General features: G+C 50.5%; 1 protein-coding gene across 4 annotated transcripts in view; it reads left to right on the forward strand.

Moving 5' to 3' along the window:
- The window catches only part of Capzb (capping protein (actin filament) muscle Z-line, beta), a 98922-nt gene that overhangs the window by 33601 nt on the left and 42697 nt on the right, over positions 1-22624 (forward strand). For all 4 annotated transcript variants that reach the window (NM_001037761.2, NM_009798.4, XM_006538504.3 and 1 more), the window contains exon 2: positions 12410-12499. In NM_001037761.2, the coding sequence (NP_001032850.1) occupies positions 12410-12499 (90 nt within the window). The remainder of the gene's footprint in view (positions 1-12409; positions 12500-22624) is intronic.

Below are 22624 nucleotides of genomic sequence, written 5' to 3' on the forward strand. Positions count from 1 at the left end.
CCCACTTCCTGCTTGAACAGCATCCACCTCAAGCACGGAGCTGTGCATGTTTACAGAGTGCATTGGGGTCACTAGCGATAGTCCCAACACCTGCCTGGCCGGCGTCCTGTGTCATGTCAGGGCCTGCACTCCCCACTTCTCAGCCTCTCCCAAAGCAGTTATTCCAGCTGGCAGAGCTGTGACAAGGTTTTCCGTAAGCATTCCCATAGTTCTTCAGATGAGTGTGACCTCAGAGCCTTGTGCCTCCGTCCTTCCTGCCGTGGGAGGCCGTGGGAGGTAAGAACAATACTCAGGGTGAATAGATGCTCGGTCTGGGGCTCTGCACAGAGCTGAGCATTGGTTGCCCATCCAAACACTGTTGTTGTCTGGGGAGTCAGGGGTTAGACGGCGACGCTTTCTACCTATCCGTGAGCAGAAAGTTCAGCAGAACACCCCCCCTCTGTTTCCCTGAACTTGGCCCTGTTCTATCTGGCACAGAATTTATGAGCTAAGAATCAAACAACCTTGGCAAAGTGAAGCAAAGATGTTTTCTCTTTGTGTCATGGGTGAGTTTTGAAGCTGGCTTTGCTGAGGCCCCTGAGTAGCAAGCAGTTTATCTGGTTTCTCTGTGCTTGTGGGAGGATCCCAGATAGATGCCTTTCTAACACTACAGTACTAGGACATCTTGCTGTGACAGTAACCCTGCTGCCCTGTGACTTGTCCCCTGCTGTAGGGTCCCCTTCTTCACACCAACTCTCACTGTGCAGAGGGTACCCAGGCAGCTCAGGCATTCCCAGGGCCGAGAGGCAGAAGCAGTTGAGGCACTATGTATTCTCGTTCTTGGAAATCACTTGTGTACTGCTTGGGAAAGTGTGTCTCCTAGTGCTTGGTGGGCTTGTATGTAGCTCAGAGCTCAGTGGGCTTGTGTGTAGCTCAGAGCTCGTTGGAATTCTGTGTGTAGCTCAGAGGGGTTCTATGTGTATCCCAGTTCTCTGTGGGGTTGCATGTAGCCCTGACAGACATGTTTACATGTATGTTAGGAATGTACATTGTCGAGGTGATGGGGTTTCAGGCCTCATCCTTTCCTTCAATTTCTCCTCTCCTGCTCTCAGAGGCCTGTGACATTTTACAGAAAGCTATGTGATTGTCAAATTTTGAGGGGTCAATACTGGGGGCCTTGTGACTGCTCGCCTGTGACAGGTGAGCTGTATCCCCAGCTAAGGTTGTTTACCATCAGTGAACACTGTCAGACGGGCATAGCTATCTGGATGAGAGTTTCTCTGCCTTGGGATGGCAAGTGCCATTCCGAGAAACTGAGTGTTGGGGTCTGTAGAGACTGGTTCTCCTGGCCTGCCTGTGGGTCCACTCTTCCAGGAGCGTGCAGATATGCCGTCCAAGTCAGGAAGCTAGTTATCCCCCTTTGAACGGGCCTTGGAACCAACCAGGCTCATGGATCTCCAGGTCTCCTGGGCACAGTCTCGGATGTGCTGTCATGGAGAATCCAGCATTGTTTCCTAGAGGTGGCCAGAGGCCTTCGGTTTGCAATGTGAGACTTTTTAAATCTTTTCACTGCCTTTCTGTTTCCTGTTGACTCACATGTAAAGGCCATTGAACATTGAATGTCCCAGGGATGGATTCGTCACCCCACTTCCTCTTAAAAGAAAAGCGCGGAGCAAGGACGTTACTACCCTTAGTTCTAGGGAAGACTTCAGCTTGGAGCTTAGAGGCCTGGCCCAGGCCATTCACAGATTGATGGGGTCCAGAGCTGAATGCAGCCCTCTCCTACATCATTCCTTGCCCAGGGGCTGCCCGCTGGACTTCCTCTGCAGCTCTGCACCAACCCAGATGTTGAATAATTGGCTGTTCCTCCTGTGGAAATGTCACCAAGAGACAGCAGGGTCTTAGGACAGGGAACATTGGCTTGTGGAGCACTCACGGCAGTGACCTTGACAGTCCCAGCAAGGAGGTTGAGACAGACAGATTCTACTTAGTAAATCTTAGGCTCTTTCTAAATAATAAAATAAGAAAGCTTGTCTCCTAGCTCACACATTTACATTTGTGTACACGCATGTGTAACTATGTGCACACACAGAGCTATAGCTATGGTTTTCCTGATGTCTCCTTGGCTGTGAGGTGGAGCCTGCCACTTGCTTTGGGCAGTATTCTGATGGTACTCAGGCAGTAATGCCCAGGGTGGTTGCCTCCCGTCTACCTCTTTCTGCCCATTGCTGGGTATTCAACTCCTTCCCTTGACAGTTTCCCTTGAAACCCTGCTCTCAGCATATTCATTAGAGGAGAGGGAGGGGCTCCAAGCCTCTGCCAGTGGGGTTCACTGGGAAGGCATGTACCAGCTCAGAGGACCCATGTCTGCAGATGGCACCAGCTCCTCTTGGAGAGAATGCTTTGGTTTCATGAAGAACCAAAATGATTAGCTTTGCGACTGGTTGTTCAAGCCCTTGTTGGAGACTCTTGTATGCCTTCAGGTAATGTTAACTGATAAGCAGAGGGCAGGCGGGGCTTTAGAAACTCTGGAGCCTGGCACCAGGACCGAGAATCAGCTGTCTTTGTGAAGCCTGCTTCTCCTTGGACACAGTTTGAGATGATGTGGGTTTCTTTACAGGTGCTTCTTAGCCTTCCAGGAACCTTGCACTGGAGATAGCATGGCTAGTTGTGTTTAACCGATGAAAGAATTAAGAATTAGGAAGGTGACAGACTTGTCCAGACCCCACTGCTAGGATATGGCAAGTATAAGCTTGACACCCTTTTCTGTCTTACTTCTGATTTGCCAGGCTACCTTAGGTCTTGTACAGTGAAGGCAGGAAGTGTCTTTTTTGGGTGTGGGTAGGGTCATCTCTTTGTCCTGTAGGTCATGATATAAACCAGAAGAGAGGAGTACTATGAGGTCTTAGTTTAAATTTGCAAGCACGTTACGTTTCAGCAAGTATTGCATCATAGGTACCCAAAAGCAGAGTGGCTTTGTTGATACAGTGGAGGGGTGTGGGAACAGGTTCTTGCAGGATCCTATTGTCTGCTGTTCTGTACCTGTGTTGAGTGTGGCACCTAGCCTTTGAGTGGGGAAAAGCAGACAGCAATGCTCAGAAGTTAGGTACAGTTTTCCTTTAAACGGGCCTGGAAGTAGGAGAAACCAAGAGCAGAGGTGCTCGGAATGTCCGTCAGTGTTCCACAGCACAGTGGGCAACTACAGTTAACTGTGTACTCAAAGTAGCTGCTAGAAAGGATTCCGAATGGCCCTGCGCAAAGACATGCATGGCAGGCTGCATAGGGGGGCCTCGATCTGATCAGTACACGGCATGTACGTGTGTGCAAGTGTGGGTGTGAGTTAAAAGTTTTAAAATGTTTTAAAATAGCCGTGAGTTCTTGTTTTTCTTTTTGCTGTGCTGGGACTTGAACCCAGGGCTTCATGTGGTCTGAGAAAGCAGCTTACCTCTGAGTGCTTATGTGATGCACAAGTATTGTGTTTCTTTCAAGCCTTCCTTTAGGCCTAAATCAAGAAACAGCCCTGTTCTCCTTGTAAGTAAAATGCTTGGGGTTGATGGAGACCTCCCCGCCCCCCCCCCCCATTCTTCATATATTGCTGCTTTGGGAGTATTTGTGCTGTTGGCTGATGGGAACTGATCTGTCATATTCCCACCCCCACCTTTGAACTCGGTACAAGTACTTTATTGGGGTAAATATTATGTACAATGTATTATGTTAAAAAATATCCAAATACTACGAATTGCATCCAGGCTAGCTCATGGATGTGTTTAAGAGCAGGTTCTTGTCAGTCGGCTGCCGCTGCTACAAAAGGAGTTGACTTCTCTCAGCCAGTGCACGTGCGGACTGTTGTCCAAACAATTTTCTTCCAGGTTTGGAATACAGGGACACTCTGGATTAATTGCCTAGCCTTTGCGCAGAGTCCGTTTGAGTTTCCCGTACCATAGAAGTGGATGTGCACAGCACACATGCCATCTATTGAAGACATCTTGGGATTGCCCCTAATTATGTGTCTAGCTGCCAGTTGACAAAGTGGAGGGATTAGTCGCTGGTTACATGAAACCAGCCAGGATCGTACAGAGGCAGAAGCTAGAGACATCTGCGAACCATTAATGAACAGACCATAGGTGATGGCGCCCTGTGGACTCTTCTAAAGGGGCCAGGAAACCCTCATCCAGAGACACAGTTTCCAAAACGCTTTAGTGTTTTTAAGAAATCACCTGTCAGTGGTGTGTGAGACTGTGGTTGTAATCTAAGGAGACAGATTGGTGGTGGAATTGCCCCCCCCCTCCCAGGAGAAGACCTTCACTGTTGCTAATTAATTCTCTGTGCCAGCAGGCTGCTACAGGAAGTGACTATTAGACTGGATACTGTTGGTTAGTGGTCTTGGGCGTGGAGGCCAGTCTGTCTCAGTGTCACAGTGCTCTGGCTCCAGGCCAAGAGGCCTGAGTTTCCTGACTGCCTTCACTCACCTGTGAAGCCGGCACCCTTTCCCCAGGACATGAGCCTGAGTGCTCAGTGCTCCTCAGTGCTCAGTACTCCTCAGTGCTCAGTGCTCAGCAGCAGAGGCAACGCTACTTACTTCCCTTTTCTTTTGGAATTGGTTTGCTCATTGAGTTGGCCTTTTTTGTTTTGTTTTGTTTTGAATTTTAAGACAAAGTTTCTCTGTGTCCTGGAACTCACTCTGTAGACCAGGCTGTCTTGGAACTCATGGAGTGTTTCTGCCTCCTGGAGATGCCGGAAACCTGTTCCTTTCAGAGAACTCTGCCTTTCCACCAGCCTCACAGAGTGAATTCCAGGCTCCACGGAGAAATGACCCTGAGTTTTGCAGGTGGGAGCTGACGCTGCAGACAGACGCACAGCTGAGGGTGACTCGCTCGGAGGCTTTGGTTCCCACGGGCTGTGTCAGGGAAAGTCAGTCCATCCATCTATGGTGGCTAGAGAGCTAGACAGGAGCTGCGTGCAGGTTGCTAAGTTTCCTCTGGGAGAAGCACATGGAAATTCCCACTGTTGGGTCACATGTCTAGGCATCATGGGACTCTTCTAAGCCTGTCACATTGGTGTGGTTTTGATAACCTCAGGTGGGTTTGGAGACATCAGGAAATAGGGAGATGGTTCAAGTAGTTGGCTGTTCTCAGCTGCAACCTCTGTGGGACATTGGATGAGAAGGCATCAGAGAGCAGGCTGCAAGGTGCTCCGGGAGGACCTCTTGACAGCACCTGTGGACTTAGTCTGTCCTTGTCCTTCTGTCCCTCATCTCACTGCAGCGTTAGGGAACCATTGCCCGATGGCACACAGTAAGGGGGTTGTGTGCAGCAGATGTTGGCTTTCAAGTCTATCCTCCTTAGTTGATGCAGAGTGACTTGGCACCTGAAGTGACACCCCTGCTTCCTAGAGACCGTTGGCAGCCCACATGGAAAGCCTGTGTCAAGTTAGACAGGAACCAGGAAGAATGGGCCCTGGACTGCCCAGAGCGTGTCCTGGCAGAGAAGCCATGTCCTTATGCCTCGCTAAGAGTTCTGCAGTGTGAGAAGGAGGCACTGTCAAAATGGCATTGCTTCTGCATCATGCTGCTTGCTTTAAAGGGTTCGTTCTTTCTAGAGCCAAGGTAAAGCAGGGAATTATTTCTTGCACATGAGGTGGCAGGCCATTCAGGGACCTGAGCTCCTTTCTTCCTGAGAGATTACCATCTTCTAGAGACATCTGCATGATCCAAGACAGTGCTAAATGGTTCCTGGTGTGTCACATGATGTTGATTTAGTCTGTTTCAAAAGATGTCACTGACCCATCCATGACAAGTTTCAGGGACCTTCTGCCCAAGTAGATGTTGTTTTGTTTCCTCAGTAGATTTTCCATGGAAACAAATGCCACCCTGAGGATTCACTGTGTCTGGGCCACTGTCATCAGTGTGCCTCCCAGGGACAGTTATTCAGTAGAAAAATCACTTTTCATTTTATTCAACCAAAATGCGCGTTTTTCCTGAGTGACCTGACATGGAGGCTGGGTTTGCCCTTCATTCTCTCCCAAATAGCCCCCAGCACAAACTGTTCTGTGTTCCAAGGCAAAAAACAGATTCTGCTAAACAATGCTTGTTGGGTCACAAGACCATCCTGGAGGCCAGTCCTGGTCAAGTGGGACACCACAAGTCTGTGGTGAGTCAGCCCAGCCTCCAGGCGCCAGCAGCTCACCCTGTGCAGTCTGAAGTGAGTATTCACTAAACCCCTCTGGAATGTAAACTAGCTCTGCGGGCTCTGTTTATATGCAGATGCCACCAGAGTCCAGATCTGCCCAACCAGTCAGGAGAACCAGGCCCCACTTCCGCCTGGAAGTCCTAGTAGTGTGGGCTCCTGGTTCTCCCTGGAGTTAGATACACCATGTTTCAAAGGATGCCCAGACTGCATGCACTCTGAGCTTTTCAACTCCCCTCCTGTCTGTTCTGCCCATTAACTACTGACTCTGCAGCCTTCTGAGCATGCCCGAGAAGGTCCCTTGATGGTCTCTTCTGCCCAAGGCTCATCTAGTGAGACTGCCCCCCAGTGGTCATTGCAAGAAACTGTGTGCTACTGCCATCCAACAAGGTTACCCAAGATTCCCTAGTGTCTCCAAAGTTCCTCCAGAGTGGCTTCTGTGGTCATCGGCTTAGGGACACCCTGGCCCGGCTTGGGGACACCCTGGCCAGGCCATTCTGACTCAGGGGCATGTATTGGTGTCGTCAGCGGAAGCCAGACGTACTGCCAGGGCTTAGGGGCCTATCTGTCTTAGAAGGTCTGAGCTGCTTTTCCTGTGGAGAGAAGCTGCCAGTCTCATCTATCCTCAGAAGTCACTCAAGGTCAGGCTTGCTGTAGGATTGCCAAAGTAGTCACAAGACGTACCCCACTTCTGAGAAGAAAGGGCTGTGGACACATGTGAGTCCAGTGGCAGAGAGAGACTGACCAGGCGTGCTGGATAGGGCAGAGTGCCGAGTTAGGGCTGGCTTTGGGAAATCAGTCTCCTGTGATACAGGTCGGTGCCATCCCTCTGAGCTCTTCCTACACAGGGCAGTGGATTTTACAGAGTCCAGAGAAGACAGCACACAACCACATGCCTTCCCCCTGACAAGAGACAAGAGCCACAGTGATGGGGTGATGGGGCTCTAAGCCTGGTCCACGCTAAGTGAGCTGCCTGTGAGTACCGGTCACTCATTACAAGGCCCAGTCACCTCCTACTCGAGACCAGCGCTCATCCCATCTCTGTGCTGTGCTGGCCCTCAAGGCGCAGCATACGGTCTCATCATCAGCCCTTCTCTTCCTTTTAGACTGTGGAGGTGCACTGTGACCCTGCAGGGCCCCTAAGGGATGCCTCAGGTACAGACTCACACACACACACACACACACACACACACACACTCACATGTCCCTGGGAGTCCTTTGGCTATAGTAGTCCTCTGAGCTTTCTGTCCAGCTTTATCATTGCTGGGGGAGTGTGTGTGTGCAGTGTACAGCGGGGGCTTATCACAGGCCAGCGTGTGCCTGGCTCTTGGTGTGCCTGCCTTGCTCGGGAACTGATGGTGTTTACTTTGCTCATGATTTCCCCAGGAACTTTGTCTCTGTATTTAGCAGGGCAGGTTGGGCTGTGTGCAGAAGACTGGATGACACTCGGGCCCTTGTACTCTCTCCTGTGGCATTTGGTTTGCCTCTTAGTTCTCACTTAGTGGACAGTATTTTACTTGTTGCCAGGTGATTTAGGCACTTTTGTGACTTTTTTAAAGTTATGGGGAAGCTAGCAGAAGCCACCCCTCCTGCCTTGGCTGATGGACTTCAGAAGCCAGCACCCGTATCCTTTCATGCCCTCCGCTCTTGTCCCACTGCGGTTTTTTTCCTAATTGATTTTAATTTTTTTTCCCCTGCACTGTAAGCTCTGTAAAGACCAGGGACTTTGTATTCACTATTGAGCATCAAAAACAGAGCTGGTTACCTAGGCAACAATAAATAATTTTTGAATGACTAATTGAATGGGCAGAGAGCTGTGGAAGGTGCGGTGGAATGGCCTTTCTTTGGCTACTTAATTTTCATCCCATCCCATGACCACCAGTGTGGTGGGAGGGAAAGTCCAGAAAGCTGGCTTTCTGAAGGAGGGCACTTGCAAGAAGCCATTTTAGTCAAGGGCTTACAGTTTGCAGAATAAGAAGTAATTTTGGGGAAGGGCAGCCTAAGAAGATGGGTACAGGACCAAAGGTAAACTGCTGTGTCCCTGTCATGTGTTCATGCCTCAGGCCAAGTTCAGGGCCTGGCCCAAGGTTGGCACTCCATGCCCAGTTATTGACTAGTGAATCCAGAAGGGTGGTTTTATAGATAAGCAGGGCAGAGGGACCCAGCTATGCATCTGCTCTTCAGGGGAGGAAGGAAGTGTCCATTTAGGAAGCATCTCCGAGGGTATACAGGCCACAACCAGGCACAGATTGAAGTCTCACAGACATCTAGCCACAGGAAAGACCTCCTCCTCTGCTGCACCCCGTCTTCACTTGCTCCTGTGGTCTTTCTTCCTAGTGCTTTATTTATGGGGCTAGAGAGCTGGCTTAGCAATTAAGAGCACTTGTTGCTCTTCAGAAGACCTAGGTTCTAGTCCCAGAACCTGCAAGGTGACTTACAACTATCTGTAACTCCAGTTCTATGGGATCTGATGCCCTCTTCTGGCATTCATTGGCACCAGGCATGGACATAGACATACATGCAGGCAATATATTCATACACATAAAATAAATATGTATGTGTGTGTGTATGTATGTATGTATGTATGTATGCCTGCCTGCCTGTCTGCCTGTCTGCTGACTACGTAAATAACAGATTAACACAGTTTGAAGCTTCTCAGTGTGTCTTACAAGACCCAGACAATACTGTCTTCTGTTTCCTGGTGCCTGTGTAAGTCTTCCATGGTTATGAGTTCTGTATTCAGTCTTCTTAGGCTGCTGTACTAGTTTGAGGTGCACGTGCATCCATAGATAGCAGACAAGTTCATCCATACTTGTTTCTGGACCTCATGAAAGTGGGGGTGTCTCCTGGGTTGTCCACAGGGGACCCTTCCCCCCTACCCTGTTTTCTTGGTGTTCTTGATGCTGTTCCCTTCGGACCCCCAGGCTCGGTGTGACTCCTAGCGAGTGGCTCTGGTCCACTGCACTCTAATTTTAACTTTTTACGGGCTGTCAGTAGACTTTCCCATGTTGCTTCACTTACGGGAGGCATTTAGTCATTTCCTAACCTAATGAGAGTTAAACATCCTTAGCCCCAGAAAACATTTCCAGTTAGGGTGGATTGGGACAGCATAGAACCCAGTGAGATGGAGTGAGATCAGCAGGGTAGGACTGGTCTGCCAGCGCGTGCAGTCTGGCAGTCTGCAGGCAAGACCTTCTGTAGAGGCCCCTTGGGGTTGAGGAGTGGCATGCTGGGGTTTGGGGGTCTGAAGAGGCTGCCCAGAGATCAGAATGGTGCTCTTGCATGCTGGCCCTCACCATCTCCATAAGTCCCAATGTATTGGGGCTACTGTTGTAAATAAGGGTGACTTACATATGTAGACATTTTCTTCAGCATTCCGAAGAAGGTTGCTAATGACTGTTTTCAAAACCCACAAGTTTTAGGGCCCGAGTGGTCCTAGGTAAATACATGCCTGGTGTTTCTGAAGAGGGCCCTTGCTCTGACCTGGGTACTAGGAGCAAGCTCCCCTGGTCCCCCACAACTGACAAGGTTAGCTAGGCAGTTTTAGGGAAGTTGTTCTTAGGGTTGGCTGTTGAGTGGTATTGCTGACCCCTAGTCATAAGTCCTGGCAGTGTCCCTTCCTTATCCCTGTCATGACAGGCAGAAGTGTTCTCATGCGTCCTGAAACAGCAAGTCAGGTGGGGATGGTTAGTCCCACAGCGATCATCTCTAGGTGAGAAACACTAGTTCCAATGGAATCATTTAGAGTTTCCAGTCTTTGTTTCAAACTACTGTAAACTGTTAATACTCTGTAAATGCATGCTTATATGTGTACATGTGTGCATGTTCAGAGGCTGGAAGCCTTAGATGCCCTTGCACTGGAGTTGCGGCCATTTGTGAACCTCCTCACAAGGGTGCTAAGAACTGAAGCCAGGTCCTTTGCAAGAGCAGCATGCGCCCCTAACCACTGAGCCATCTCTCCAGCACCTGCCCAATCCCTTATTTGGGGGCAGGGTCTCATGTGTCTCAGGATGGTCTTGCATTCACTACATAAGTGACAATGATGGTGAACTTGTGAGCTTCTTTTCTGCCTCCCAAGTGCTAAAATTGCAGGCCATGCCACTGTGCTTGGTTTATTCTGGGTATTGAACCCAGGGCCCTGCACACACTAGGCAATTGGTCTGCCACCTAAGCATGTCTCCCACTCCAGGGGTTTCACTGTGGGTGGGCAGAAACGTGATCTGACACCTTGTGGTGGTTTGTAGCTACAGTAAGATAGGAGTATAAAACAGTGATATTGTATACGTGGGGTGTGTGTGTGTGTGTGTGCACTTGTGTGCCCGCATGCACATGCATTCGAGTGCTCCAGAAGTCAGAATTATAGAGTGTCCCCTGGAGCTGGAGTTAGGTGATTGTGACCCACCTGGTATGGGTGCTGGGAATCAAACTCTGGTCTCTAGAAGAACAACACGTGCTCTTAACCTCTGGGCCGTCTCTCCAGCTCCTTAGATCAGTGTTTTACCTATGTGAGGTGTGAATGATATTTCCATAAGGTGCTCAGGTGTATGTATGTAGGTGCTGATACCCTATATACAGTGTTACCCCCGGTCACCAGAGCTCTCTGAGAAGGTTGCCCAGGTTCCTCTCCCCATCTTGTGCACAGTAAAGGCTGGTGAAGGGGAAGGCGCTGGCTCGAGGCACTAAGGATGGAGATGCCTTTCTGTAGTCAGGGAGCTCTCTCTGCCATACCCTGGCTGTGCTCCACTAGCTTCCTATGCCACTGAGCCGATCCATGCAGCTATGGCCCTGGCTGATGGATCCTGCCATGAAAGTGCATGGCACGAGCAAGAAGTCCATGGCAATTGATTGGTTTTCTTTAGAGTTTGTTCTCTGAGAATAAATGATCAAACGATCTTGAGCAAGGGACAGACTTTTTTTTTTCTTTAACAGTCTGCCATGTATGTATATGTGAAAATAGGATTGGCTCCAGATAGCTCTGTGCCAGTCTGTGGTGGATACAGAGTAGGCCCCTACCCCATGCTTGCTGTGGTTAGTAGAGTTGAGATGGTTGTGGCTCATTTCAGCCAAATGTGGCATTTTGAGGATTCCTGTGTGTGCTCTGTGAGACTCTTTAGCTTGCCTATGTAGGGCTTTCAAAAGTCCTGAGTTAGACCAGACCAGGTATCAAATACAAATCAGAGCCTCCTAGTGCTGGCCATTCCCATGGCTGCCTGCCCTCAGAACATCCCAGCCCAGCCCGGCCCTCACGAAATCCCAGGTCTAATTTTCTGTGATGGATCCGCTGTGGTGCAGTTTGCTCTTCAGTGCTCTACACAGTGCTCTCCCCAGCCTCGTCCTCTCCCTCATCCACCCTTGATGATTTCTCTGTATCTGTGCATGGTGCCCTGGGGTCTCCATGAGTGTCAGTCAGTGGGGGGCGAAGCACCACACTGTGTGTAACTTTAGAAAGGTGCTCAGGGGAAGAGAGTGGGGATAGATAGCCCCCAGTACCCGGGGCAGCAGGTGGTACAGTGCACTGTGCTCTGTCTTACTGCTAGGGTGAGCCCTTCTTAAAGTTAATTCATTTCTTTTGTGTTTGTGCACGTGTGCATATGCCAAGGTGTACTTGTGGAAGTCAGAGGACAATTTGTGAGCAGTCAGTCCCTAACTCGGGTGGCCATGTTTGGTGGCAGGTGCTTTTCCTTCCAGCCAGCCTGACACACGCTCTTGACTTCCAGTGCTTCAGGTTTTAGACAGTTTGCAAAGAGGCCTGGGAAACTCTGTATGCACCGAATGATGCACTTGGAATTTCATCGTGCACCTTGGTCCCGGTTCTTTGCTTCCTTCTTTCTGATACCGTTATCAGGGCCTCTGGCCTGGCAGTGTCACCTGATGGTGTTCATCTTCAGCTTAGAGCAGAGGTCACCATAACTTTCTGCAGGAATCTGCTTACTGTAGAACCAGCCTGGGAGGTGGCACCTGCAGATGTTCAGCTCTGCTGAACAGGAGAGCTTGGTGGGCTGCCGTCTCGCTTTCTCCTTCTTCAGGATCTCACACAGACAGGCTGCTCTATAAAGGGAAGCAGGCTGCCTGCACAGAATCCGTCCAGGCTGCAGGCCCATACAGGCCTGGCAGAGGGACTTCCTTCCGCAGGGCTCCTATGGTCTCAGCGTATCCCGAGCCAAGCATCAGGAGGGCGGAAGTCTTTCGCAGGAGCTCTCAGTGTTGCCGTGAATACTTACATGCTTTTCTCTGTTCCTCCGCAGAGCGATCAGCAGCTGGACTGCGCCTTGGACCTGATGAGGCGCCTGCCTCCACAGCAGATTGAGAAGAACCTCAGCGATCTGATCGACCTGGTGCGTACCCACCTCAGGTGCTCTCACTCCAGCCCAGTGAGGCTTGCGGATCCTATCTGCCGGGCTCCGAGTGTGGAATTCAAAACACAGGAAACGGTTCCTCTCCCAGGCCACACCCCACCTCTGGGCTCTGAGCTGCTTCCTACAGAGAAGATGAGTTTCATATGGTGGTCTTACTCTGAGTCCATCTGTGTTGGTAAAGCCCACGATACACATTGATTATAAAGCTAATTATTATGACCCCTTTCCCGACTTACCTTGCTTTAGTTTCTAGAAGCTTGCATTTGGGCCACACCTCTGCAGGCATCCACAAAGGTAGCTAACCCAGACCCCCACGCTGGGTGAGCTTCCTCAGCCAGCCCCAGACCAGCAGTGTCCTTTCTAGTCTGAAAGGTTTAACAACAAAAAGTTTTATTACATCTGTTTTTAAAGTATTCAGCTCTTTTTGTAAACTTTTTAAAATTTAAACATAAAATAATGGGCTTTAAAACGATGCTATGGATTAGCTGGCAATGAGGTACTGTTTGAAAATATTAAAATACTGGACATTGTAAAGCCACAGGAATAATTGAAATCTGCCCCCAGGAGGCCTTCAGTTTACCTAAATGATTTAATGGGGCTCTGGAGCCAAGTCTGCTTTTTCCATTGCGTCCCATGTCTTCCTGGATGTGAAGCAATGAGGCATCCCTGAAAGCAGGGGTTTTCAACCGTTCATCTGCTCTGCTCATTTACTTTGATTTTGTTGTTGGGGCTGAGAACATTCTCACCAGGAAAACAATTCAATAGGAGGAGATTTCCATCAATCCCAGATAAAACTCCCCCAGCAGCCTGGAAGTCCCCAGTGCAACAGTCTGTTTTTAGGGCCCGAAGCTCCAGCTGTGAGCAGGTGTGTGAGACAAATCCAGGCTGATAGGAGGGGATGTGAACAGGAATTGAGGGAGACCCTCAGGATGGGGGCTTCAGGAGCTAAGTAGCTCTGTGAGAGAGCCAGCCACAGGTGGCTCATGCTGGACTTGAAGAGAGAGTGGGTATAGAAGAGATAATCTTAGGGTGCCGGTGTGCACATACACATATAGACATGCATACATACACAAACACATACACATATACACATGCATGCTAGTTTCTCTAGGGAGCCAGAGAAACTTGAAGTTGCAGTGATTGTCCCATCCACCACTCTCTGGATATTGTGTGCTCTGCCAAGTGCACTCTGGGAAGTGTTGACTTTTTCTTGGTCACAGCCTAATCCTTTGTAGATGAGGGAAGCCAAAGTTGGAGGTGTGACCAGGTCCCCCTCTGCTCAGCTGTGAGAGTTGCCTTTTAAACTCTATATGAAAGTATGCTTAGCTGACAGCCAGCTCAGTTATTACTGTAGTTTTGAAATAACCCTAACATGGAAGCACATGTTTTTCTGACGACTCTTATATTGATGTTTAACGGGCTGTTTTGTTCTTATGGCAACTGAAGCATCGTGCTACAGCTGCAGATTTCCCCTGGGGCCCCTCATCACTCATCTCTGAAATGTGTGTAGCTTTGCTGCAGATGCCAGTTTCCCTCAGGTCCAGGGAGGAATTGCAGCATGATAGGGAAGGAAGGAGAGGCTGAGAGCTGCCCTCCACCAAGTGCCGGGTCAGGGCGAAGTGCCACAAACCACATCTGTCCTGGCACCTGAGCGTACTTCTTCTCTACACCCTGTCTTCTACAAAAACTTGACCAGAAAGGGGGGTGGGGGAGAGGGGCAGGGAGACCAGGGTTGAGGGTAGGAGCTAACAGTTGCTGTCTGTGCCAACAGTTAGAGTTTGAATCTTAAAGACTTCCAAAGGATTGCATACATGGAAGGCTCAGTCTTCTGCTGATGGCACTGTTGGAAGGCAGTGGAACTTTTAGGAGGTGGAGCCGAGTGGAAGGAAATTAGCCTTCTGGGCAAGCCAGTGAAGGAGGTGCAGGGACCCTGGGCCCTTTTCCTTTGGTCATGTTTGCATGAGGAAAGCAGCTTCACCCCACACTACGACGTTTGGCCTAACCACAGACCCAAGTCTCCCAGAGCCAACCGACCATGGCCACAGAGAGAGCTCTAAACCATGGGCCAGAAGAAACATGTCCTAACTCTAAGTTGTGGCAGGAATTTGGTCACAGTAATGGAAACCTTGCATACTTCTGTGTGCCTACATCTGAGCGCAGAATTTCAGTCTGATTTTTTATAATAACCTTTTGAGGGTCCACATGCCCAACCCACCATTTTGAGAAACTAAGGCTGTAGGGGAGTGGTGTGACCAGATGGCATCAGGAATGTGGGTCTCTCTTATTCTATACTTGGCTCCTGGGTCACCTTGGAGTAGAGACACCCAGCAAGAGACAGCATGGCATGTCTTCAGGGTGTGCCAGGTTTTCCTGTGTGTAGAATGCATGGTGAATAACTTGATTCCCTTGTAATGTGAGATGTTAGGACACAGGAATGTTCTAGAAAAGTTTTCTTTTTATTGCTTGGGTTTTTTTGAGACAAAGTCTGGCTATATATCCTATTGTTGGCTTTGGATTTGACATCTTCCCTCAGCTCTCCTAGTACTGGGATCAGAGGCATAAGCTACCATGCCTAGGTATAGTTTTAACTTGTTGCACTTTAAAGATATTCTATGGGACATAAAGGACTTCTCTTCTTAAAGCCAGACCTTTCAGGGTTAACTTCGTTAGCTTCATGGTGTGGCTTGGAAGGTGCAGCCTCATGTGGAGCCAGCAGCCTTGGCATCTCCTGGACCACAGACCCCTCTCAGAGAGTGGGTTTGGGATTTGGGGTGCTTACTAAATTTTAATTGAAGCATGATAGATGTCAGGGTGGAAATGGGGCGTGACGTCTCAACAGATTAGGGTCCAGTGAAGCGTGGCTCGTTAAAAGCATACCAACATGCTGCAGAGGCCGTGCGGGAGTGATGGCCTGGGTCAGAGTCCCCCGTGGGTGCAGTCCACATGTGTGGAGCACTTGAACTGCCTTTTCTGCTGGATCCACGAGTGACCGTGAGAATCACTTCAAACGTGTGTGTTCTCTCATTGAGTTTTTCTCTGTCGTGCTTAGACATGACAGCTTTTTCTTTTTAATCTAAATTTGCAGAGCTCTCTCATTCTGTACATGTTGTTCTGTGTCCTGTTGTGGTTTTGCATCACGTGTGGTTTTGGTTTCTTCCCAAAGCTGTAATTTCAGAAAACTTGCACTACCTACGGCCATGTTTCCGTTGTCTGGAGTCAGGGTGTCTTTAGCGGGGCTCACACGGAGATCACAGCTTTCCTGTGTGCTCACTGCTCAAGCCAACGAGGAAAAGATCTGCTCTTGGAGATGTTGGAGTTTGCCTGCACTCCCCCTCATTTACATATAAGAGCCAGGCTGCCGCAGAGGGGTTTGTCTAGTCCATGCAAGGTCTGGTTACAGAGTCTCATCAAAATGTGCCCTGTGCTTGGCAGCCAGGCCCGAGGCCCAATTTGCCCTCCCAGGTCAGCACTTGGTCCTCTCCCCAGTGTCGCAGTCTTTGCTGCCTTGGGATTCCAGTGCATGCTGATTGGTAGGAAGTGACTATCCTTTGCGGATGGCCAAAACATCATTTTATTACATACTAATTCCATTGTGCTAGAGGGAAACTGGCTGAAATTGGTTGCTAAGCTGTTTCAAAAATACCACACACCCGTGTGGACCAGGGATCATGTGACGGAAGGCGCTCCTTTGACCTTCTGTGGCCTCTCTGCACACTGGCAGCTAGAGTCGGAACCTCTCTGCTGGGGTATATTTTGAGCCCTGAGCTGAGGAAGGAGTTTGTTTCTGCAGATTGGCACCCACCAGGCCATCCATCCATTGCCTTTTTAAGACTACGCCAAAAATAGCCGTGGATCTGTTTTACCAGGACGAGGAGGGCTCAGCTTGCAAACATCAATCACTGGGGAGGTTTTTTGTTGTTTTTTTTCTTTTGTAGTTCCTACCTCTTTTCCTTCTTGTAACAGTTTGTTCTTAGGTGTGCCCAGACTTACCCTCGCCTGTAACTCCAGTGTTTTAAGTTAAGCTCAATTCTGCCCACTGGTGACAGAGGAGAGCTGGCAACACAGGGTACTTGCCAGGGGAAGATGCTTGGCTCCATCACTATGGCCTCCCAACACATAGACACTCATTTTCCATGGCCCAAAGCTGTAATCATACCTGGCTATTTTGTCCTTCTGACCTGTCCCATCATGCCCCTGCAAACCCCATGCCACTCGGACAATTTGTGAGGCTGTCCCAAGTGCTGTCACTGATGAGTATGGAGTGCAAAAGCTGCGCACCCCCCCACCCCCACCCCATACCCCACCTCCACCCTTTCTAGTTCTGGAGGGCGGCATTCTGGCTGCTGTAAGGAGGGATATTCTGGAACAAACTTGGCTAGGTAATGAGCAGGCTGGCAAGGCATCTGAACGCCTCCTCCCCCACTTCCCAGGTGGCTGCACACCTAGAAAAGCAAGGCAGGGTGGCATTGTGGCCTGGCCTCAGGTGCCAGGGGACAGTAACAGAAAGATCCCTGAACTCTTGGGCCAGATGGTTTAGGAAAGTCAGTGATCCCCAGGGCCATGAGAGGTCTGCCTGCATGAAAACAAGGTGGCCCAAGCCTTGTGAGACACAGGTAGGAGGTCTCTGTGAGTTTGAGGCCTGTCTGGTCTATGAGGCTAGAGAGACATTGTCTCAAAACAAAACAAAACAAAACCCACCAAAAAGATAAAAAGAAAAAGATGGCTAGCAGGTGAGGAAGACTTTGCACATGTCTGTGTGTGCTTCACCCCCCTCCACACACACACACACAAGAACTTAATTTTACTTCTTGTGAATTCAGCCCAGACAGCGAGAGCCTAGAGCCCACGGTGGTACATCTTCAGTCCTAAACAGCTCTAGAACAGGAACAATAGACTTCAGTGTGGCTGGTGGTCCAGAGCGCTCCCCAGCCAGGTATTTTGTTGCCTATCACTTGAAGTCAGCTCCCTAGTACACAGTTGTGACTCTTGAGAGGGTCCAGGATTCAGATGGGAATTGGTCCTTATTGCTCTCACATTTAAAATTTGACTCTGTTCTTGGGGAAACAGAAGTGATGTTAGTAGGAGCTATGAGATGGTAAATTCTTTTTATGGGCCTTGTCACGGATAATCTTCACCGTGACCGTGCCTCATCTGAAGTGACTTTGTGAGGTATAAGTGAGAAACTGAAGCATGGGACGGTGAGGGCCTGCCTCATGGAGTCCAGTCTTGTCATGCAGTGGGCACAGTCTGTCACAGCTCTGGTGACTCCCACTCTCCCCTTCCTTAAAACAACCAACCACACAGTAGACCATTTCTGACAGCTAGCAGGCCTGTGAACAGAAAATCGATGAATGGGGGATGGTGAATGGAAAGCTGCCTTGTTAGAAGTCATGAGGCTTGGCTGGCAGGCTTTGGGCAGCTGCTCTTGCTTTAGGCCAGTGGGTCTCTGGGTAGCAATCTCTGCCAGATTAGGGCCTGATGGTCTCATTCTCTCAGACTCAGTTCTGAGGTCCAGAAGCAGAGGAACCTCGCTGTGGGTACCCTCCTGTTGAGGGTCTCTCTTAGCAGTCCTTTCTTAGCAGAAGAGACACTGATGTCTCTCAGGTCTGCATCACACTGCCTCCCATTGTGGTAAATACACATAGAAAAGGCGCAGCCTCCAGCATTGCATCCCCAGGGCTACTGTAGCAGGGTGGCTGCCTAGGACTGGGTATGGGGTACCTCTAGCTTTGAGGTCTTGGACACACATACTTTGCCCCTCTGAGTTTCCTCCATTATAAGATGGGGCCAGTAAAAGCTATCTTATGGGGTAAGTGGAAGAGTCAGGAATACACTTCCAGAGAGCCAACAGGGGAGGCAGGGAGGTGCTTAATACATGGGAGTTGATGCTGTGTTGGCTTCACTGACCCAGAGCCTCGGTTCTGCCCACCCAGAGGTTGTGCTCACGCCCGGAGCCACCCTCTGGGCTGTGTTTTCACAGGTGCGCCCAGCCCCTGCCTCGGCTTCCACAGCAGGGCAGCTCTTGATGACAGGGATTCAGCTTATTTAAGCTGGGGCGGGGGGGTGGGGGGGTGGAGGTGGGGGTGGGGTGTGGGGGGGAAGGTTAGGCCTCCACTGAGGCCCTTGGGTGGTCATGGGAACAGTCTACCCTCACTTGCCCTGACCTGAAAAGCCAAAGCTTTCAAGTGGGAAGGAGCCCTCCAGTCCAAGTCGAGTTGAGGTTCTGAGGGGCCAACCTGAAATCTGTGTCCACTGGCTTCTCCAAAATTCAGACATCTCCACTTTCTTAGCCTGTCATTGCTCTTCATGGCTGCAGAGCGAACACCTTTGTCCCTGAGTGCCCTGAATCTAGAAACTGTCCAAGGCGGGGCAGGAGATGGGTGGGGTAGGCTGCACAGATTAAATGGTTATTGCAAAGAGTCAGGGTGAACTAGGACACACCAAGCCGTCCCCGGCCACTACCTGCAGGAGCCAGATCTTCCAGACCCATTCCCACGTTAGGATTTTCTCCTTCCAGATTGTTGGAATCCAGACACCCAAGGCCACCTCTGAGGGTTTTTCCCAGTCACAAAGTGGCCCAGTTTCTAGCTTTCTCCCCTCTTGTCGAAGTCTTCTTTTCTTTGAGGCTATTGGAGCACCTCATCTGCTAACCCCTCCTCAGGTTGCTGCTGACTCCGTGGTGCCAGCAGCCAGGCATGGCACTAAAGCTCTGGCAACCAGAGAACTGGTTGGTTTTGCACTTCTTGAAAACAAACATGTCCAGTTGGTGCCCCTTCCTTGCCAGGCCACCTGGTTACCACACTTGCAGCTCAGGCTCCTGCAGAATTCTTAGCCATGTGTTTCTAGGGTGCTGATCTGTTTCAGTATCTAAAATATGAAGTGGGGGTCTTTGGGCACCTTAAAAGTGGAAGCTCCTGTTAAGCTAAGCCCTTGCCCTCCTCATGTGGCCTCAGTTTCCTCCCAGGTGAGATGAGACTTGCACTTGGGTTGGAGCAGCTGTCTGGGTGGGTCCTGGGCGCTTGGTCTTCGTGCGCTAACACCTCCTCAGGTCCCAGAGTCCGCTTTTCACTGGAGAACTATGGCAAGGTTCCGCAAGACTCCGCAGGCAGTCTTCTGAAGGTGGGGACACAGGTACCTGGTCCCAGACTCTCTCCACTGACTGCTAACTTTCTGACTTGGGATCAGCCCCAGCCTGAGTGACTCTAAAGCCTGTTGTCTGCCACATGGTTATGCCTACAGCTGCTCCCAGGAATAGATTTCCCTCATCACTGCAGGTCACCAGCAGATGGCTGGCTCCAAATACAGATGCTGCCACCAGAGAAAATGCCAGTAGGCAGCTGCTCAGTGTGCATACAGTATGGCCTTTACCTCTCCACGCTGCAAGGGGGGTCTGTCCTCCATCATTAAAGAAATGCTGATGGGGAGGGAGGCAGCCGTGGTACCCACGAAGGAGCCTGAAGCCAGGTGTCAACACCAAATGGCCACACTAGCTGGGCTAGGGTGGGCTCCAGACTGCTTTTGGCAAGGTGTTTTGGGAGTTTGGGGCCCACCCTTCTCTTGGGTCAGTGGCCCTCGTCTGGCCAGACACTGTGCTCTGTAATTGGGTGGTTTGCGCCTGCCCCTTTGCTGCATGTGTTTGTAGGCCTGCTGAGCTGGCAATTAAGGCTCATTAGAGACCCTGTCAGTCATAATGTGCACAGAGCCTGCCTGGGAGAGGCCTCCTGAAAGGCTGGGCTGTTGAGCCCTAGGCCTCTGAAATTGGTCTCTGCAAATGATTCTGGATGCTTGGTGTGCCACAGGAGAGGTGTGAGCAGCTCTCTCCACGCTGCAGACTGCCAGGTCCTGGTGGGCCCGTTACCTTTTATGTAATTGAAACCTTTGCCTAAGAGCAAAATTGAAGTTACAGATGGTGGACAAGTATCAGATGGAGGCCCAGAGTGGGGACCTGACAGCAGGCCACTCTAAGGACAGATGCAGAGCCAAACAGGAGACTGGATTGTCCTTAATCTCCATTACCCTTCTTTCTAGAATGTATGGGGACACGTAATTCCTGGTGACTAGAAGCTAGACTAGCTTTCCCAGTTGAGAACACAGCCTCAGGAGGTTTATGCCCAGCTAGGACTGAGCATCCTTCACATAAGTCAGCTGCCCCCACCCCCAGTGTGAGGAGGGTTGTGTGGCAAATGTATTCTAAGCTGAGGCCCTCCTGCCTTCCTAGAGCAGAGACTCTCTGACCTTCCTTCCCACTTGTACAACTTAGAGTAGTCATTGGTAATTAATTGTATGCTGTGACTTCAAGTCTCTAGTTCCCAAGGAAGCTCCTGCTGGCTCCTGAGACCCCCATAGGAGATAATGGTGTTCATTCTTCCAACTCCTGAGTGTGTAAAGTAAATCCTGCCTATGTGTCAACCATAGGTGAACACAGCACCCCACCCCACCCCCCAGATTCCCAGACTCTGGAGGCAGGAGCTGTACACACTTTGCAAGATGTGCAATCAGAGATGAATGGGATTCAGTGTCTCCTGGAACTGAGTTGTGTGACTGGGGACATCACCCTGCAGCCAGTGAGTTGGTCTGAGTTAGCTGGGTCTTAGTACCCCACCCCCACCCCCCAATATCTAGGTGAGTCCAAGATCCTGTCTCATGCCCAGGATCTGTTTCTTCAGGTGTCCCTGTTCTTGGGGGGACTCTGCCAAGTTCTCATGGGTATAAAGGGCTTCATGCATTGCCAATTACAGATGGTTCTGACTGGTCTAAAGAGCAAGGAGGTGACAGTACTTGTTTCATAGGCTTCTGTGGCATGAGAATGGAGATAGAACAGGGCCCGGGAGCAGCAAGCCAGTGCCTTTCCCTTCCTTGTTCAGCCTGCTTGGGAAGGAGAACTGTGGGCCCCTGCTCTGAAGTGGCCAGCTCTCAGCTCCCTGGCTGGTCAGTGGGTGAGTTCTCACTTATACCCTCTAATAACCTTTCTTCCTCCAGCCCAGGGTGGGCCATGCTCAGCCCTTGGTGCCAAGGGTTACCTCTAGTAGTACTTCTTGAGGCTGCAGGGCATATGACAGAAAGAACCCTGGGGCTGAATCCAGGAGAGAGAGAGAGGCCAGCATGCTGGAAGCGCTCTAGACATGGTGCAGACTGCCCAGCTGTTACTCAGAACACTACCCGGCCAGCCTGTTGGGTGTGAGTGTTGTCACACCTCCCTGGAGCAGTTCCGTGGACATTTACGGTCACACTCCGCCCTATGATGCTTGAGTCTTTGGAGAGTCCCCCGAGTCAGTTTCCTTGTTGCTGGGCCCCTCTCTCCACAGCCAGAGTACGCTCTTGGAGATTCACCTTTGACCCTGGGCTTGCCTTAGTCCCCCAGCCCCATGACTCGTCGGTTTGGATGCTCTGACATGGTGGCCCTTTTCCTGGGTTACATTCTCGTGCTAGCTCTGTTCTCTATGTCTGTCTATCTCCATACTTCAGTCCCAGCCACAGTGCGTGCCCACGCTGCTGCCTGTTGGGTAGCACATGCTGAGGTCAGGGGTTACATGGAGCTGAGGGGACAAGATGAGGGAATGGCTTGGACTCTCGGGGTCTAGTGTCCTTCACTTCACTACGTGTCTACAAGGCAACGCTAACAGGCCTGATCTTGTGAGCATCCCCTGTGGGTAACCACACTTGCTGGGATTGCGAGTAGAGGGCAGAGTTGTAGAATAGGAGCCCGGATCACTGCACACTGGGTGCCTCTGAGTGACTGGCTTCATCCACCTTGATGGGTGGGGGCACGGAAAGCTGCATGGAGTGGGAGGAGGAGACATTGAGGATGAGCAGCGGTGGGGTGGGGTGGCTGGACAGAGACTGGGTGGGAGCAGATGCACGTCTGTGCTATGCTGTGCTGTGCTGGTCATTAGCAGGCAGTGGGCACACGTTCATTTTCATATTGATGATCCACAGTTAGTCACAGCATGGAAGCATAGCCTTGAGAGCCTACTGCTGTGGGGCCTGCTGGCCTGGGAAGGTCATGGTAGGTCAGGAGCAGCCATCTTGCACGTACCATTTTTCTGTGCAGTTTTATATCCTCTGCCTGTGCATGGGGATGTATGACTGTCAGAACCCCAGCTC

Source organism: Mus musculus, chromosome 4, assembly GCF_000001635.26.
Source record: "Mus musculus strain C57BL/6J chromosome 4, GRCm38.p6 C57BL/6J".
Classification (NCBI taxonomy): Eukaryota; Metazoa; Chordata; class Mammalia; order Rodentia; family Muridae; genus Mus; species Mus musculus.